We start from the raw sequence: 19,583 nt of genomic DNA on the forward strand, positions 1-19,583 counted from the left end.
CTTGCACTCAAGTTCATCTCCACTCATCCAATTCATCTTCCTCTGATGCACCTTTACCATTCCACCTGCATTGATTTCCTTTTCCCCATTGTAATTTAAAATACATTGTCTATTAATAGTTCGATACACTCTTTGAAGTTAATTGGGCACTTCTGCGGCTTTAATCATCTACTGACACCTTCCACTGCTGTCTGTGTTGCTTTTAAATGAGGAAGTAACTGCAAATCTTTACTTAGCAGGGCAGCTTTTTTGTCTACATTCACAGGGAAAACTTTTTACTAGTATGGAACATTTCAGGGGGAATTTGACATGTTGTTAATGATTGTTCAGGTTGGATGCTTGAATTCATGCATCCATGTCTAATACTATTTATAGCTTGTGGAGAAAAAAAAAATCTCTGCCACTTTCCTGTGATCTTAATTTAAAATGGCACCATTTAAAAAGTCCCCTCCTTCAAGTTTAGAGTAAGATGTCCTAAGGGGAACTTACACACCTATATAAAAAGAAGCAATTCCTAAGAGAAGCTTCTAACTTGGGTGTGCTCTCTGGGGCTTGCCAGGTCCATTTCCAGATATCTTTCCTCTTTCCCCTAAACCAGATACACAGTGCAGGGTGGAGGGGACACCCTCCATCTGGAGGGGACATGAAGAGTTGCAATAAGCATTAAGTGCAACAGTAACTCTAATGGAGAAAAGAAGTCCTCTGGGGAAGTCTGAAGGCATTTGGCTTTGCTTTAATGATGGTGGGGTTAAGGGGGTGGTGGTGAGCTGATTGGAAAGAATCCCCAATGTTACAGCATCTCAAACAGAATTTTCCCCTCAAAGCAGCATCCTGAGTAGGGTTTGAAAGAGAAAGGTGAAGTGTGATATTTACCACCCTCATTATGGTGTTATGGGAAATCAAATAGCTATGTTCTGGGTTAGGAGATCATAGGCAACCCACCGCAAAGCAGAACACTGCTTTTCGGCCTTGCAGAGAAAACAGCGGGTGGGTATCTAGTTAAGGTTGGGTCCTGCCTGTGCTCATGAATTCCTTAGACCATGTTACTATGGAATATCTTATCTTGTTCTCCACCCTGCTTTCTGCATCTGCTCTTTTGTAGTCTTGGGTTCTGCATGCTTTCTATAAGTTCTTATTGCCACGTAGCCCACTGCACAATGTTTCCCGGAATGTATGCTTAGTAAATATGGAAGCTTGAGAGCCACTCAGGGAGACTTCCCTTAGCCTCCCTCTTACCTCTCTTGACTTGTGGAGTGTTGAGTAATCCTTTCTGCCCTTCTTGTCTTTGCTGCAATAAGCCAAAAGCCGAACCTACACATGTGGCTAAGACTGAACTCATTCCCCTCCCCCTTTTTCAGCCTGCCACCACGGGATGGGATCATCCTCAAGTTAAAGATCAAGAGGATATCCGTAGTGCCAGCATCCCATCACTTCAACCCAAGGCTTTCTCTGGCCCTGGCATCCTTCTTCCCCAGCTCCTGTCACAGGAGAAGGCAAAATAGAAAACAGGAGAAGCCCAGAAACACAAACCAGAGGCCTAAAGTCACCTAAGGACTCCATGACAGGGCTGGGAAGAGAACTGATTTCTGACACAATGTTCTTCTCACTGTGATATCCAAGACCTATAGCATATGGAGTAAGCATTTCAAAACTTAGATACCACACACATGTATATGCAGATATTTATTAAATTAAGAGATTGAAATATACCAAAGTAACAGAAACTAAAAGAAAAAGCTTGAGTAAACCTCTGTTTTGTTTTGTTTTGTTTTGTTTTAATCAGGCTGATTTATCTTCTTATGAGGCTGAGAAAACGCTAAGTTATTATGAAGAACGTCTATTATCTTTACGGATGAAGACCTGCACACAAGTTGTATCTCATGGTGGTCTAACAGCTATGCACCAGAAGGCAGTGAAAATAATTGCATACAAAAATGGAGATGGATTTCGAAATGGAAAGTTAATTGTTGCTGAAACATTCCCCACAGTAAGTGGCTATCACTTAAATGTTTCTTGCATCCTCAGAGGTAATGATAATAGTGATTCTTCTGACAAGAAGAAAGCAATGGGATTGAATGATAAATGTCCCTGGCCAGTTTCACTAATTTAAGTTGATGAGATCAAGATCTCGGTTTTCTTAAAGATATTCTTTTTTATTGTACTTCTCTGGATACAGACTCAGAAAAATGAGAAATCAGAATATGGTTTTTAGACTGGGTCCAGAGCAAAGATGTACAAAAGCAGGGGGAAGATAAAGCTACCAGAGTTTCTTCACTCTTGTGATAGACAGAATTCCTTTGTTTGTTTGTTTGTTTGTTTGTTTGTTTTTTGCCTTCCTTCCCATTCTACCTTCAAATTGTATGTTATTTGAATTTGCCAAGAGACACTACCTCATTTATCATTTGGAAAAAATGAGCACTAATTTGTTGACAGCTTATTTCACTTCATTCTCAAATTGGAGAAGCAAGAGTTGTGTTAGGAAGGAATATGTGGTTACTGTCGTAGAGGCTCCTCCTTATAGTCACGGGAAGGAAGGAGAGTTCAAAAGGCCCAAACCCAGCTTTGTCCTTTCATTGCTTGGTGATTATCTTGTCTATATATTCTGGGCAGTGCCTTTAACAGCATATTTTACAAGCAATGTTAAATATGATATGGAGTTACCCTGGAGACCTCCTTGCAAACACACAAGTACATACCTACTCATTCACTCACCTTTTTGGTTGAATACAAGTGGCTTTTTTATTAAGATATTGTTCAGCAAACCAAGCAAGTCACAAAAGTTAGCAACTTCAATATTCACCCTGAGCTCCACAGCTGTATTCTGTAGTTTTGGGCAAAAATGTTAACATTTCAGCCTGTTTTCCTATCCACAAAATGGAAGTAATAACATGTTTCAGTTTGGGCTTGAAAGTCAACTACTCATTCATTTTAAAGCAGTTCATCAATGTGAAGTGTTACTATTTTATACCTTATAAAGCAACAAAATTGAAAGTGGATCTCTAAGTTGAACACTTATTAGAAAATAAATACTCTGATGATAAAATATATTAACTGGTTCATGATTAAATATATCAGCTGCTGTGTTAAATTTTTGGAGCTGATTTTCACAGCTTGAGTAAAGACTAATTTTGTGAGGTTATATCAGACAATCTAATATAAAAAATTATCTCTACTCAAAGATCAAATCAGTAGTTATTCACCTTTCCATTTCCCCAAATTAAATGATTTTCTCAAATTTCTAAAATAAGAAGCTCTTCACAATTATTCCCAGCTCTATCCCTTTCTTCTCTAATCATTTCCTTATATTCTTTGTTATTAAGCTTCTTACAGAATGTACGGAGCAACTTGGTCTTGCCAGAGCAGCATCCAAAGTTTATACCAAAGATGGAACCACAGTCCTTTCCTTACGTGACTTGGTTTTATGGGCTCTGGATGAATCTTTCATCCAGAGAAACGCTGAGGAACCAAAGAAAGAGGCAGCCTCTGTTGGGACAAAAGAAGCAACTATTAAAAGTAAGAAAGGTTGGTTATATTATACAAATCAAGATTTAGCTGATTCTCCCTATTTTTATCGTAAAAAAGTTAAATGTGGTTCTTTGATTCAGTCAGCCCTTTTACAATTATAAAATCACAGAAAGCTACTCTCATGTGAGGTTCTCATATTGCTTTTACCTTGAAGAATAACAAGAAACATTTTTTAAAAGAATATCAATTTGGTGTCAGCACCAAAACAGTCAATAAATTGCCTCAAATTTATAAAATATGTTTGACAGTTTAGCTACTTTATGAGCAGCTTTGTAATTAAATTTGAAACCAGAACCGACTGGAGACCACTTAAGAAAGTGGGGTTTGATCAGTGCAAGAGGTGTTGCCCACCAGCTGCCCTAACCTGCCCCTGCCCATCTCCACTGCTTCTCTAAACTCCCAGAAGCTCCAGTGAAAGCACCTGTATTGCAGCTCCTAGCACATTGTGTTATAATCATCTGTTTACATCTCTGTGTGTCTCATTTAACTATGTACAACTTGAGGACAGGGACAAACTATGTCCCCAGCAACAGTTTGCTAAATGAAAATGAGTCTTGCTCACAGTGATTCACCAGAGTAATCTCAGCTTTCCATTGTTATACTGAGAGTCATCATTTAAAGCTTAAGAACTTGGGTTTTGGAGTCAGAATACCAGGATTCAGATTCTAGATCTGTCACTTGTTAGCTGAATGATCTTGGGCAAGTTGTTTAAACTCTTGTACCTCAGTTGCCTCATTTTACAAATTTTACACTGATAGTCATGTAAATGTATACTCATTTGGTCTCATAGGTATGAATATGTATTCATAAGAGTATATATGAATAGGAATTTATATATAAATGTGTATGTCACTTAGAATAGTGCCTGGTTGATGTTGACTAAACATCCAGTGAATAGTAGCTATCATTATCGTATATAGGATTGAGTAGGAAAAACCCACTTTTCCTCCTGTGTGTCTCTTTATTCTCACATTCTTATCACATTCACACTTCTGACACCTGATGTGTGGTTTCCCCCACACACACCAAGCAATTCTGCAACACCAGCTGGATGTCCTATAATTTAAGTCAATTCTGGCACTATCTACCTATAGTATCAGATCCCACAGGTTAAGAGCTTAGTCCCACAGACTGGACCCCCACCACCTCTCACTTCAGATATCCAGACCTGTGTTTCTGATCAATTGGCTTAAATTGGAAATTCCCATGTTTAAATATTCCTTCAGTTTGATTAATTTGCTAGAGCAGCTCACAGAACTCAAGGAAATGTGTACGTACTGTCTACTGGTTTATTATGAAAGGATGTGATAAAGGATACAGATAAGCATTCAGGTGGAAGAGATGAATAAGATAAGGTATGTGGGAAGGAGCCCGGAACTTCCATGTTCTCTCTAAGCCTGCCACTCCTCTCTTACCAGCTCCATGTGTTTACCAACCCAGAAAGTCTCCAAATCTTGTACTTTTGGCGTTTTTATGGAGAATTCATCATGTAGGCATAATTGTCCACTAATTCCATTTCCAGCCTCTCTTCCCTCTTTCGGGAATGAGAGTGGGGTGGAAAATTCCACGGTTCTAATCATGGCTTGGTCTTTCTGGTGACCAGCCTTCATCCAAGAGTCTGTCATTAGAAAACAAGATACTGCTATCATCCAAGAAATTCCAAAGGATTTAGGAGCTCTGCATCAGGAACCAGGATCAAAGACAAAAAGAATCACTTAGAAAATTACAAGAAATTTAGAAGCTCTCTGCCAGGAACTTGTGACAAAGACCAGTATATATTTTTTTCTATTATTTCATAATGATATTATTTGTCCTGTTTTCTAATGAGTTTTTAAAATTAATTATGTGACCTTTTAATGCCTAGATGATCATTAAAGCGTTTAGTTTGGCCTTTACTTGGCATATAGATATCTGATCTCTAGGTTCTGGCATATTATAATCTCAAAGGCTCTTCTTTTAATTTTGTATTTAAATTAAATCCAGAAGTAATGTTATTCATGCTGGACTACTAAAGGGTGTGGCCATCCCTTCCCCTCTGTATTCTAGAGGTTATCAGGATCTAGAGGATCCTGAATTGTGGCTTATGTTATGCCATCAGTTTGTGTTGAGGGACTTTAAAAAAAACAAGCATCAGTCAAAAACTCAGTATCATGTTTATTATGGAGATGGTGGTTATGGGCACAGGTTCTGGAGGTATATGGCCTGGTTTCTAATCCTGGCTCTGCTGCTACTTATCTATGTGACCAAACCTCAGTTACATTGTAAAAAAAGGAATGGACCTGCCCCAGAGTATCATTCTGAGAATTACATGTGATAATGTATGCAGAGGTCTTAGTGACATGCCCAGCATGTTAGAAGTTCTGAATATTGCTCATTTCTATTGTAGGACACTGTTTGCTCTCTCACAAATAACCCCTTTAGGAAAACCCTGAAATAAATTTATCTCAGATCTCAGGAACCAGGAAAGTTGTATCTTCTGAAGAATTTATGACTCTGTGTGGGCCATATGAACCTTGATATTGTGTTTTCCTCTTTGCTTGGGCCACTGGAATGCTCAGAAGCCAAACTGTGCTTTACCTCTAGCAAATGGAAACACTGTGATTTTCATATCCATTTAATAATAAAAATATTATCTAGCATTTTTTGGATACTTGTCCAATTAATTAGACTGAACACTATTTATTCTAAGCACTTTCCTCTTTTATTTTTCCTTTTAATCTTCCTAACAGCAGAATGAGATAGATACTATTATTCATTTGAAAGATGAGGACACTGAAGCATTTTATCTCTGGCTTTAGCCTAGAAAGGCTTTCCCCCTTTCCTTAGTTTTCTAATATTTTTATTTTATTCCTTTTCAGAGTAGCTATTTTGGTTAGCCATCTCAGATTTCTGTCACAACTAGGTAAAGTGTAAAAAAGGAATCTAAAAATATATTTACAATCAGAGTAGTTTAAATTATTTGATTGCATATGAAGTTTCTGGTCAAATTTATGTGTTTGCATCTGATTAGGTATCACCTATTTAAATCAAGTCATTAATAAGAAAGGAAATCTTTTGAATAAACAAATGAACTTAGGAGGCAAATTTATCCATTGTGTAGTGGTAAATGTGTCATTTGTTTCCTAGAAAACCCAAGAACAAAAGAGAAAACCACATTATTTCCAAAGTCTGTGACATCTGATAGTTTGGATGGTGTAGATAAGTCTTTGCTCACCCTCATCCTCAGAAATCCCATTGCCATCTGGGTATCTTGTGGTGAACCATTTCTATCTCCATATGGTAAGTTTTTTGTTTTTGCTTGCTTTCAAGCAAGTGTATAAAAGAAAGAGAAATAAATTTTATGCCACCATAAGAAAAGAATTAAATGTGTACAATGTCAACATAATAACATCACATTTATGCACAGAACAGGAGGTCCATCAATTAACATGTGCACAAGGATAGCTATGCTCCTTTATTTGCACAGTCGCCTGTTTTTTCTTACTGGAATGGAGTATTCTGCATGGAAAAATGTCTAATTTAGTTGATAAAGAGATCCTTGGTCTATAAGACTGAGAATAATGGTATACATTAGAAAATAACAAATGAGTTTAATTCACACTGAAGACGACCTGTCTGCACATTTTCATTTTTAAGAATTGCACCCTTTAGGCAGTAGGTGGATGTTTAAAAAATGAATGGTTCCAAGCAAGGCTTTCATCACCTCCAAATAGTTTGTGGAGGTGGAAAATGAAATATGGCTATTGCATATGGTAAATCTATGTAATAAAACAGCACGGTTCTTCTTTTTTTCCCCCCCTCTCCATTCCATAAAGAAATGCCTTAAGCCCTGTCATCTTTCAAATGAGGTTTCTTTTAATGACCCTTACCTTTTAATTACTTATTTCTAATTGAATCTCTTTCTTGCAGCAGAAAGTTCTTTATAAATTATTGGCTTGCATGATAAATTACTGTTGATAACACAATGCAGGATAAAATATCATGTATTTTTTCTAGCTTTGCAGAAAGTAGAAAAATTAGAAAAACAGAACTGGCTAAGAAAGGACAAAATTTTGGCTGATCTAGACACCATGAAACACAAAATGAGGCAGTTAAAAGGTCAGTATGAACTCAATCAAGTATCATCGTATTTATTTCTAAATGTAACCCCAATTTACTGGTAGTTTTTTCCTACCATTAGATACCAGATGTTTAACTGAGTACCATAAATATTGTGCCACAAAAGTCACTTGAGCCAGTCTAAAACCTAATAATGTATCTTCTAGTACTGATTGTATATTTGTAATCTTTATATTAAAATGAATATCACATGAATTATAGGCAAATTTTTAAAATTAGGAGACTGCCTGGGTCATATAACCCCTATGGTGGGATTGAAACAGTTGCTGAACTGACATTTTGTGGGCTTTGAAATTAGGTCTTAAACAAAACTTGCTGTCTATTCTTTGGGAATTACTGGGGACGAAATGTTTTGTTTTTTGTTGTTGTTTTGTATGTTTGTTTTTTTCAATAATTTGAGTGAGGAAATACTAAATTCTTCAAAGGTCAATGTCACTATCTCAGAAGGGCTTCTTTTTTTCTTGTTAGGCAGCACAAAATTATGCTATTCATAGTCAAAGTGATCAATTGGCAATGTTTGTTCTCCTCTTTCATTCTCTTTGTCAATGAATCTTAGGTTCTGGACCTTATACTATTCCTAGCACTTGAGATATCATATGGTTCTTTGGAGAGAAGTAGTGTATTGTGGACTTTAGTGTGGAAAGGAATACATTTCAGGCTCCGTGATTTCTATAACAGGATTTCAACTCCTAAGGATGTGCACTGTGTATTGTTGAAAGCATGTGAATTTTATTTCGATAAGCAACGCGGCTACTTGTAAATGCACAAGACGGAGCTCTGGATTGAGATGACTACTATTCAGTTCTTACCAAAAGAATTATTGGGTCTAAATGAAAAGCCTCTATTATGACCGATAACCTCTACTGCTTCAACTACTAGTCATTTTCACTTGAATATCCCATAAGCGTGTCCAAAACTAAAGTTATCATGTTACCACCACTCCAATTACTACCACTTCATTTCTTCGAGCAGTGGATGCCACCACCATCTGCCCAGGTGTTCCATCTTAGAAACCTGGGAGTCATCCTTGGCATCTCCCCGTCTCTCACTTTCTCCAAGCAAGTATCAGTAAGTCTGGTGGCTTCTAATCTATTAAATTTATCTCAAATGAATTCTGTCTTAATCCCCAACTGTATTATCTAAATTCAAGCTATTGTCATCTATTCTTTGGATTACTGGAACAGCTTTGTAACTTGTCTCCCTGCTTCCAGTCTTGACAGCAGTTTCTATTCTATGCTAATGACAATGTTCTGAATCTGGAGTGCTCAGGCAAAAATACAAAGGTGTCATGGTGCTCCAGGCATAAAACCTTTCAAAGCTCCTTATTATCTTTAGGACGATGAAACTCCTTAATGTCGCCTTGCACCATCTGGTTCTGTGTGAGTTTCTCTCTTTCCTTGTCCACTCCACTCCACCAGTTGGACTGTTTTTCAGTCCTCCAGATGTATCAGGCACTTTCTTAACTCTGGGCTTGTGGAACAATTTAGTTTCTTCTGCCTCAAATTTCTCTCTCTCTTGTCCTCTTGGATTGCTTGAACTCATTATATACTTTTCAGCTTACTCATTGTTCTTCCTAAAAGCCTTCCTTTTCCATGTCAGGAATAATGTGGTTTATCACACCTTGAACTTCCCCTGTGATAACTGTTATCACATTAATATTATTACCTGGTCATGTGACTGTCTTCCCTATGATACATTATAAATTCTACACCCTTCCTGTTTGCTCTGTGAATAGTTGTAGAATGACTGAATTAAAGAATGGTTGGAATTTCAACCATTCACTCCACTGAGTTTTCTAAGGTCTATTCCTATATCAAATTAAATCAATAAAAAGCAACATACTAAAAATGGCACCTGGCAGAGCTGCCTTTACTGTATGCTGATTTTGTATCATGTCTTCAACTTTTATTATAATTAAGTACTAAAAAAAGCGTTTAAAGTTCAGTTGGTATCATCTACAATATCATGCTTGACAATAGTCTGTTTGGTCAGATGGTGTCCATTATGGAGGAATCCATTAATGAAATTTCTCTTAGAATTTAGTGCTAAGATAAATCTTGTCTCTACTGACAAACTGTTATATTTTCTGCTATTAAATGTAAATTCAATGCATGCTTATAAAATACCTACTCTGAGGACAGGCTTTTCTAGTTGTTGGGCTTAGGAAGATAAATAAGAACAAGTCAAAGTTCAGTTAACTGCAGTCCCTGTTGGATAATGAGCTTCTTGAGGATTGGATGAAAGAGGAGGTATGAGAGGTATAAATAGTGGCTAAGTAGATTATTTTCCATTATTATAGCCATTGGTAAATGCGACACATGTTTATTAAGCATATGCTATGTATAAAGTACTATGCTAAACTGACTTTACATTTCATTTATAAGTATGGTCATTGCTAATATTAATCACGATGCTAGTAATAACTTTGTAGGGTTTTTATGATTAAGTAACAGATGTCAAGTATTTACTGCATGCATAGCACATAATAAATACACAATAAGTATTAGAATAAAGGTTCCTGTGAAGGCAGCCCATTTTCTGACTTGGGGTCTTAAAAACTGATCAATGAAACTAAGAAATGGCAGATTAGGCCAAAGTATCATCTTTGTTACATATAAAGACAATGATGGAGCATTTTATTTAGTGTGAGAGCTAAATGGATTTGCCAACTAAAACCTCAAATGAGGTTGACTTACCCTCCCAGCCATAGATAATGCTGAAACAGTGTGGGCCTCTAATCAGGGGAGGGGTATGGGGGATCTGTACAGGTGAGATTTATAGTCTGAAAGAACAGCAAAGCACTCATGTTTTCTAGTTTTCCCCACTAATTGTTAGCTATTATCATTACTTTCCCCATATATCATTTGAAATAAAATAGGATATATGGGAAATGTAATAAGAAAATAAAAATAATTTAATCAATACATTTTGCCTGGTTTCAATTTGTATTCTTGCCTACATAAATAATAGTTTGTTATGAACATCTTTTCCCGAACCAAAACCTTTTGTGATGAATTTATGTCTCTATGAAAATTATAGTGCAAATGCATTAGTTTTTTTTAGAGACCATTAGAAGCAAGTTGACAAAAAACAAATAATGCATGATGGTTTTTGCTCTTTTCCTACATTCAAATCCTGGCTCTTAAGAGTGTAAATGATAAACTATTGCTGGGCTCTCTTTAGTTGAGCAAAGTTTTAGTGTTCAAAAGGCACTATAAATAAAATACTTATGTATCATAAATTAATGTTGTCTCCACTTTATGAATAGAGTAGGCTAAAAACTATATTTGCGTAAATTTGCGTTATGTATTTTTCTCGTACCACTGTGGTCTTCTCCAAATCATGTAACCTAATGGCATTGCCACTGTAATTCATTGGCTGACTGGTTCAATTATATTTTCTCCACATCCATAAATTGCATAGAATGCTTATTGGGTATATAGAATTCTGGTTTCTCTGAAAAGTCATTGCTGCCATTTATTTTTATTGCTGGATCTGTTTCCACAAACTTGAGCTTACAAGAACACGAATGCTTTATTCTCTGCAAATACTAAATTATTTTCAAAGAGTTTTGTTTATGGTCATGGTCTGAGAATCTGCACATTAAGACTCCCTTGGCAACAAAATTAAAACCCAACTTTGTGTTAGAATTTCTATTATTTTATCCACCTAAATGTTACTTTCTCAGAGAAGCCTTCTCTGGCAGTTGAGACTAAGCACTGAGCTTAGTGTTACATACTTTTATATAAATGCACTTCTCTGGTGCAGCACAGTTGCAATCAATTATTGGTATAATCATTTCCTTGATATCTGCCTTACCCACCAAACTTGAGACAGGACTAAATCTTGAGCATGTTTGTATTTGCATTATCTAGTGCAAAGCCTAACTGATAGCTAGTGTTCAACATAAGTTTCTAGAAAGAACATGCAAGAGGAAGCATTATTTGTACTTAAAAAGTTTAGAGATCAGTATAAGACTCAGTATGAGTTTATCTTCAACATAGAAAAAGAAAACAATTTGATAATTAGGATTTTTAAATCTCTTTTATAACAATTTTAAGTGGACTACTAGTTAAAAGAATGCATATGTTCAAATCAACACACTTATTAAATTATGCCTATTATTCTTTGGAGTACAGTATTCCAACAAATATTTTCTCTTACCACAGCTTTTTAACAACCTAAAGGGCACAGCAGAGGTGTCAGAAACTAATCGTGCTTGCGGGTATTATTAGATGGAAAAAAAGGCCTTCTGTCTCTTGGGTTAATATTATTTTAGAAGTACTTAATCCCCAGGCTGCTAAGCTAATTGTTGGGGAAAGGCTTATTATTAGTGAAGAGAACAAAACATATGTTCCATGACTGGAAGAGATGATGGGCTATATAGGTCATGGATTCTATTTGACTAAATTACCACTGAACCATATCGTGCATGAGAGGCTGGGGCCAGTGTGGAAGTCAGCATGTTATCTTTCTTTTCCATCTGTACAGTGAATATGCATGTCCTGGCTGTTTGAAACCTCAAGCTCCCATATGAAGAAGCATTGTTAGATATTATTACCTTAGGCATCTTTGCTTTTATGATATATTTAGTATTTTAGCCTATGCTCCCAAGTGGAATGATTTATGCGTAGAATGCCAAACCAATTTATTTAAAATCTGAAAGCCCATCTTCGGACACAACATTACCAGGGACTTCTTTCCCCAGGGCGGCGAGTAGCAGCATGTCAGCCAGCCGCCATGGTTCCCAACAAAAACCCTGTGCAGCCGGTGGTGATGGAAGGAGGATGGACCGAGAAGACTCAAGAGGAAATTAAACTCATGGAGCTCATAAGACATACAGAGGTGCGTTCTTCAGGACTCCAGACATTAAAGACTGCCTCTTTAATAAGGTTTTAAAAGTATAGTATTGAATTTTAAAATTACGCTATTAATATATCCTCAGCATCTGGTCTGTTATGACCACATAAGCATATGCCAAGCATTGAGTTGGCATTTGGAGAGTAGTTATCTAAAAGACAGACAGCTCATAGGAAAGTCTGTTTTGTTTGAATGGAGACCAGAAATTATGACCTTAGCAAAGAAGAGAAAAAGGCCCAGTGGATATGTACAAAGGTAATTATAATAAGTGTAGTCAAGTTGAGCCTTATGGCTTCATTGCTCATCACTCCTAAGGGTATGTCTCAATATGTAAAAAGAGCAAGGAGCAAAATACTAATTGCAATGGAGACATTCAGAAGTGAGGAATTCAAAAAGCAGTTTCAGTCCAATTGGTTAATCAGTCAGGATTGCCAGACATAAAAAAAGTCGAGAAGAGAAAGGTCAGCTGTTGAGAGAGGACTGGGGATAGAGACCTGGGAAAACTTTTTGCTTTGTGAAGTTTTTCATCAAAATGATATGTTCTTATTTAATAGGGTTTCTCAAATCGTGAAATGCGTTCAATCTAAATCTTAGGCGTGTGCCCAAGTCAAGGTTACTAGAAAAAAAGAAATTGACATTGCTAGAAATATGACTTCTTGCCAAGCTGAGAAGGATAAATCACTGACCAGGGAATGAATGCAAAGCATTGAACTAGGACATGCTTGAAGTGGGATGAAACGCTGCCTGGCAGGGATCTGGCAAAGTATAAGGGTGGTTGCTGTATTTTAAAAGACAGAGAGTAAAGACTCAAACAACAGTCATGCACATTCCCTGAAGCATTTCTTGGTTAAAGAAAATGATGTTGTGATTCTAATCAAAAACTCATTTGTTAGATGCAGAGAAATTGCTCAGTAGGAGAAACATCACACAGAAATCCAAAAACACATCTCTATTCATTTCTCCAAATTATAAATGAAAGTTAAGTGTTTTGCCAAAATAAATGCCTTATTATTATTACTCTAATGGTTCTTACTGCCTTTGATGACTCATGGAAGCAAGGGGGATTTAAGAAGATTCCGTGACAGGAGAGGGTAATGCACTTCCTAGAATTTTTAAAATATAATTTACAATTATAAGGTATTTCTGTTTTCATCACATCCTTCATAAACATACTAACCAGGCAATTCTCTGGGCTTTTCTTACCAGGAGCACCTTTCTGCAGTTCAAGAACTGCAATCCAAAAGAAATTCTACAGTTGAAACTAAACGTATAGCACTCATTCAGAGCAGGCTGTACAAGCAGCCCAATGCAAAACGAGTCTGGATTTATCCAAATGGAGGCAGACCTGAAGATGGTACTTATGCCTGGGGCAAAACTATTTCAGAGGTAAATCTAGCGTAAAAGGAGATCGCTTCATTGGCCTGGATTCAAATTCTAGCTCGGGCATTTTTAGATTGTTAGATTAGGCGGATTATTTTACCTTTCTGGACCTCATTTCCTCATCTGTAAAATGGGAGTACTACTTTCCTCACAGGGTTGCTATGATGATTAAATGGGCTTGTATGTGTGAAAAATGTGGAGCTCAATGCTGTCTGACACGTGTGTGAATCAGAATATGATACTTGACCAGCAGAGAACAATGACAGTTAAACCCGCTGTAGCCAAAGAGTAAAATCTTAACTTTAAAAGCATAAATCGTTTTCCTGTTGTGTTTAAATCCTGGTTCACAAAAACATGATTTTTTTTTTCCCCACCAGGAATTACTCACTAGATATGTTTTCTGTAGCGCAAACAACAGTACTCTTAGAGAAAAAACTATCATATTCTTACTACCCAGAGTACTGGGACCATGGCAAACTTTCCACTTTCCAAAGTTAAAACATTGACTAAGGAAAGGAGAAGTAGCTGTTCATTTATTTTTGTAATATCAAGGACATAGTCCTAAAATTTGACATTTTGCTTTAGTCTCTAAATAAAAACTTTAGGTAGCTAACAAATGGATTTTGATAGACTTTTAAAAAGTTTTGCAGTGGTATGTCAGATAATTGGCTTTTTATTTTGTGAAATGTTTTCATATAATTTTTCTGGGCCAAGAGGAAGTCATATGTAGATGAGATGTCAGCAGGGGTTGAAGGGTAAGGGGAGACAGGGCAATAGACTGACGGGGTGGAGTTCATGGAGGCTGATAAGGGCACATAGAATAGGAGGTGCACCTGGGAAGAGTTCTGCCCCTGAGGACTGGAGTCTCAAAATGAGACTGGGACTACTCCTTTGCGCTGGGGACACTGAATAATAACTGCAAAAGCAGAAGTTGACAACCAATTTGCTCTACTTGAGAGAGAAGAGATAAATATGTAGAAAGCGTATTGAAAACTAGAAATACAAGCAAAGGAACTTCATACACATGGGGGGGGGGGGGGGGAAGAAAGTGATTATTGTTTTTTAAAGAGCAAAATCGGGGCACCTGGGTGACTCGGTCGGTTGAGCGGCCGACTTCGGTTCAGGTCATGATCTCACAGCTCCTGAGTTCGAGTCCCGGGTCGGGCTCTGTGATGACAGCTCAGAGCCTGGAGCCTGCTTTGGATTCTGTCTCCCTCTCTCTCTGCCCCTAACCTACTCACATTCTGTCTCTGTCTCTCTCAAAAATAAATAAACATTAGGAAAAAACAATTTTTTTAAAAAGAACAAAAGCTTTTTCAATAAAAAACATCCTAGAAAATGTTCTATAACAAAGCTGAAATGTTCCTTCCTTGCTAGTTTCTTAAAAATTTTGAGTTCATACTGTAGGGGCGGCTCAATGGGTTAAGCGTCCGACATCAGCTCAGGTCAGGATCTCGCGGTCCATAAGTGAGTTCGAGCCCCGTGTGGGGCTCTCTGCTGACAGCTCAGAACCTGGAGCCTGCTTCAGATTCTGTCTCCCTGTCTTTCTGTTCCTCCCCCACTCTCACACACACTCTCTCTCTCTCTCTGTCGCTCAAAAATAAATAAGTGTTAGAAAAAAAAATTTTTTTAGTTCATACCTAGAATGCCACACCTTAAAATGCACTTCACCATTGCAAGTAGAACTGATACATTAATGAGGGAACAGGAAGTGATTAATAAATAGATAAAGGGTAGAGCGGGGGTGATAGGATTAAAGATAGTTTATCAGACTCAGAATAGCAAAACAATTTTTTTTAAGTTACATATATCCACTGGAGGAATAATTTTTTGATTTCTCTGACTTTCATGTAGCATGTAAAAGATACCCCATTTATGGGGTGATATTTTTATTATTCCATGATCATATATAATCTTTTATGAACTTTGTATATGAAGGGCATTATGCTAGATGCTGTAAACTATTATTTTAATTTATGTATGTGAAATGATTTTGAACATTTAATAGTGTAGTGTAATTGACAAGTTAGCATCAATTGTAATGGTAGCGGTAGAAAGAATAAAATAACACATGGTCTATGTTCTCATCAAATCAATATTTCAAATTGGCAAAGCATTTGAAAATATGTCAAGGTTTATTTGAGTGTGTAGAGAAATGATCACTCTCATGTTGATGGATGTACAACTTGTTGGCAATACATATCATAAAAAATGTACTTCTAGAACTTTATCCCAGGGATATTTTTATGAATTTATGCAAAGATTGTTTGGTAAGAGTATTTATCACAGGGCTATTTATAACATAGATAGATTAGAAATAATTTAAATAGTCATCAATAGGGACTTGGTTAAATGAATTATAGTACATAGGATAGAATATCATAACTCAATTAAAATGAACTGTGGAAAGAATAATGACAATAATGATGTTCCAGGCTAAGTGAAAGAAGCATAACATAAAGCATGTGGAGTTGGATTCTATATATACACATGCATACACTTAGAATACTTCTATTTTTGGAAGTATTTATCAAATGGTCTTATTGTTGGTGACCTAATAAAAGTGGTATTTCTTTCTTGTGCATTTTCCTCTGTGCTCTATATTTTGTTATGATGAATACAGATTGTAAGAAAATGTATTAGCTAAGGGATCTGACATTCTTCTTAGAGAAATACTAACAGCATGTTATAAAGGTCAAATTAGCAGTTCAGGCAGGAAGTTCAGTAGGAGTTCAGAGGAGGGGAACACTTCCCACCTGGGGTGAAGGAGAAAGGCTCCACAGAGGAATCAATCAGGACCTCTGATGAAACTTGAGAAATGGGTAAGATTCAGTATCTTAGGCAGAAAAAGCATTAATAAGGATGAGGGGCACTGAACACAAAAGTATGGTTGTTAGAATTCAAAAATTAAATACATAATTCCAGTGCATAGATGGTGCTTAGGCAGAGAAATACAGAAAGATATATACAACTGGAGAGATTGTTTAAAAGCATATGGTGGACCCCACGTGCTATCTACATTAGTCTACTTGGGGTGCCATAACAAACATCATAGACTGGGTGGCTTAAACAACAGAAACTTATTTCTCAGAGTCCTGGAGGCTAGAAAGTCCAAGATCAAGGTGTCAGCAGGGTTGGTTTCTGAAGGACCCTCTGGTTTGCAGATGACCCCCACCTCACCACTATGTGTTCTCACACAGCCTTTCCCCTGTACATGTGTGGAGAGAGAGATCTCTAGTTCCTCTTCCTCTTCTAATAAGGCCATGGTCCTGTCATATTAGTGCCCAACATTTGTGACCTCATTTAATCTTAATTACCTCCTTAAGGAACTTTCTCCAAATGAGTTTTGAGGAGGACATAATGTGGTCCATTACACTGTCCCAGACCAAAGTGTTTTAGCCACCAGTCATCTCTGAATAAATTCATGACATGGTATAAACAGTGTTTTACAGAGACTAATGTGGTCTCAGTATGTAAAAGATACTTAGGAAATGTTTAGAAAGGTTCTGCATATTATTTCTTCCTTTGCTTTATTTTTTTAAAATAAATCTCTTTCCTTATCTTTTCCATACTGTCTGTTTTTGTATTTGGAGACCTGCATGAGATCCTTTGTGATCCATTAGAAATGTATCCATTCAAGCTATCAGGCTGTAAAGAATACTTCTGGAGAGTGGACTCTGTGTGAAACAAATAGACAACAGGAAGTGTAGGGCTCAGATTTCACTGGGGAGTCTGGCTAACACCACCAGTTCCAAAGAAACCCAGCTTCAATGGTTGGTACTTTTACCAGAGAAATGAGGAACAGAACACATTTCAAAGTGCTTCACTCTACTTTCTGTAATAAAACCCCCAGATGGTATTTGAATCCCATCTAATGCAGACTTTTTCTCTGCTTCTTTCACTGCTGTGGCTATTCTGGATGATTTAACCACATTCTTCCTACCCACTCTTTGAACATTACTAGAGCAACTCATCTCCAACTGGCGAAGGCTCATCTGTCATCAGTGCACTAAGGTGGCTCCCTCTCCAGGGTTAGTGGCTCTTTCTTCAGAGCCGGCATCTCTCTCTGATTTATGATTGCCCAGCCCCTCTTTCTATGCTCCTGAAACATTTGTCTTCTCCACCCCTACAACATCTCTTTGATTCTACAGAATCTCAGAACCAGTGTGTTTTCTCTCAGCCAAATAGTTCTTGATGCAGAAGTGGAAGCCGAAAGAATGAGAAACGGGTCCTTCTGATTTGTAGAGGCGAGGACCTCATGCCTGCAGGGAATATACACTTGTTCTGTGATGCCCACGCGCCCAACCCTGAGAAGACTGGCCTATGAAAACTAAGCTCACAAGATAGATTGTGGGTGAGGAATTGTGCACAGAACATTGTTCCTTTATTATGAGCTTTAGTTACTGCAAAAATTATGAACATACAGTTTAGATTACCCACTGTAAAGAAGATACGTGAATAAGTTTAGATACATTCGGAAAACTAAGAATTAATAATGTCATTGAAGGTAATAAGCTGACTAGATATTTTAGAGCCTTTCTGTACTGAAAATGCCTTATTTTCACATTTATTTTAAAAATATTTTTGTGAACTCATTAACTTTGTCTCATGTAGATAGATCTTTATGAAAACCAAGTGAAATACTTATATATTTAATTCACATTTTGCATTTAGTATATGTTTTTATTAAATAATGTTCATTTTTCTGATTATAAACAGAATCTCAATAAAATAGTCACATTTTAGTAGTAAAGTAAGGGAAAATGTAAGAATTACCTTTATGTCAGTTCTTTTCAAGCTGCAGAAGTTTTTCCCAGAAACCTATCCATACATATTTCTAGGACAGCTCCTCATTGCTCCCAACCCAGATAGAAACCCAATTACCATATTTGTTGGTTGTTTTAAAGCTGAAAAACAAAATAACTTCTATGGACTGAATTGTGCATTCCCTCCCCAAATTTTTTTGCTGAAGCCCTAACCTCCAGTGTGACTGTATTTAGAGATATGGCTTTCAGGAGACAATTAAGGTTGAGGCCTGTGGGTGGCTCAATAGGTTAAGTGTCCAACTCTTGGTTTCGGCTCAGGTCATGATCTTACAGTTCATGGGTTCAAGCCCTGAATGGGATTCTTTCTCCCGCTCTCTCTGTCCCTCCCCTACACACTCTCTCTCTCAAAAGTAAATAAACATTAAAAAAAAAAGGAGACAGTTAAAGTTAAATGAGGTCATAAGTGTGGGGCCCTAACCTGATAGGATTTGTGGCCTTTGTAAGAAGAGGAAATGAGAGGCCATTCTTCTCCCACCATGTGGGGACACAACAAAGAGCCAGGAAGAGAACTGTCGCCAGAAACTAAATTGGCCACTACTTTAATCTTGGATTTCCCAGCTTCCAGAACTGTGAGAAATAAAATTATGTTGTTTAAGCCACCCAATGCATGATACTTATTTTGGCAACTTTGAGCAGACTAAGACAGTGACTATTGTTATGGAAAATTTAGAAAAATCCAAAGAAAAACCATATGAATCTATTGTAATATCTATGATTTTTTGATTATTTTAATAACATTTCTACTGTTTTCAACTTACATAAAAACATATGGTCACTGTATTAAAATTAGAAAAAGAAAAAATGCCAAGAAGGAAATGAAAATTCTATCACCCACAAATAACCATCGTTATAACTTTAGTGAATATATTTCTA

At 37.0% G+C, this 19,583-nt stretch overlaps 1 protein-coding gene across 2 annotated transcripts in view; it reads left to right on the forward strand.

The window, feature by feature from the left end:
* Positions 1 to 19,583, forward strand: part of DCDC1 (doublecortin domain containing 1) — a 480,273-nt gene that overhangs the window by 440,107 nt on the left and 20,583 nt on the right. For both annotated transcript variants that reach the window (XM_049648784.1, XM_049648790.1), the window contains 6 exons: positions 1,784 to 1,987; positions 3,321 to 3,522; positions 6,652 to 6,804; positions 7,522 to 7,623; positions 12,353 to 12,489; positions 13,711 to 13,890. In XM_049648784.1, the coding sequence (XP_049504741.1) occupies positions 1,784 to 1,987; positions 3,321 to 3,522; positions 6,652 to 6,804; positions 7,522 to 7,623; positions 12,353 to 12,489; positions 13,711 to 13,890 (978 nt within the window). The remainder of the gene's footprint in view (positions 1 to 1,783; positions 1,988 to 3,320; positions 3,523 to 6,651; positions 6,805 to 7,521; positions 7,624 to 12,352; positions 12,490 to 13,710; positions 13,891 to 19,583) is intronic.

The sequence above is a fragment of the Panthera uncia genome, chromosome D1 (assembly GCF_023721935.1).
Source record: "Panthera uncia isolate 11264 chromosome D1, Puncia_PCG_1.0, whole genome shotgun sequence".
Taxonomy (NCBI): Eukaryota; Metazoa; Chordata; class Mammalia; order Carnivora; family Felidae; genus Panthera; species Panthera uncia.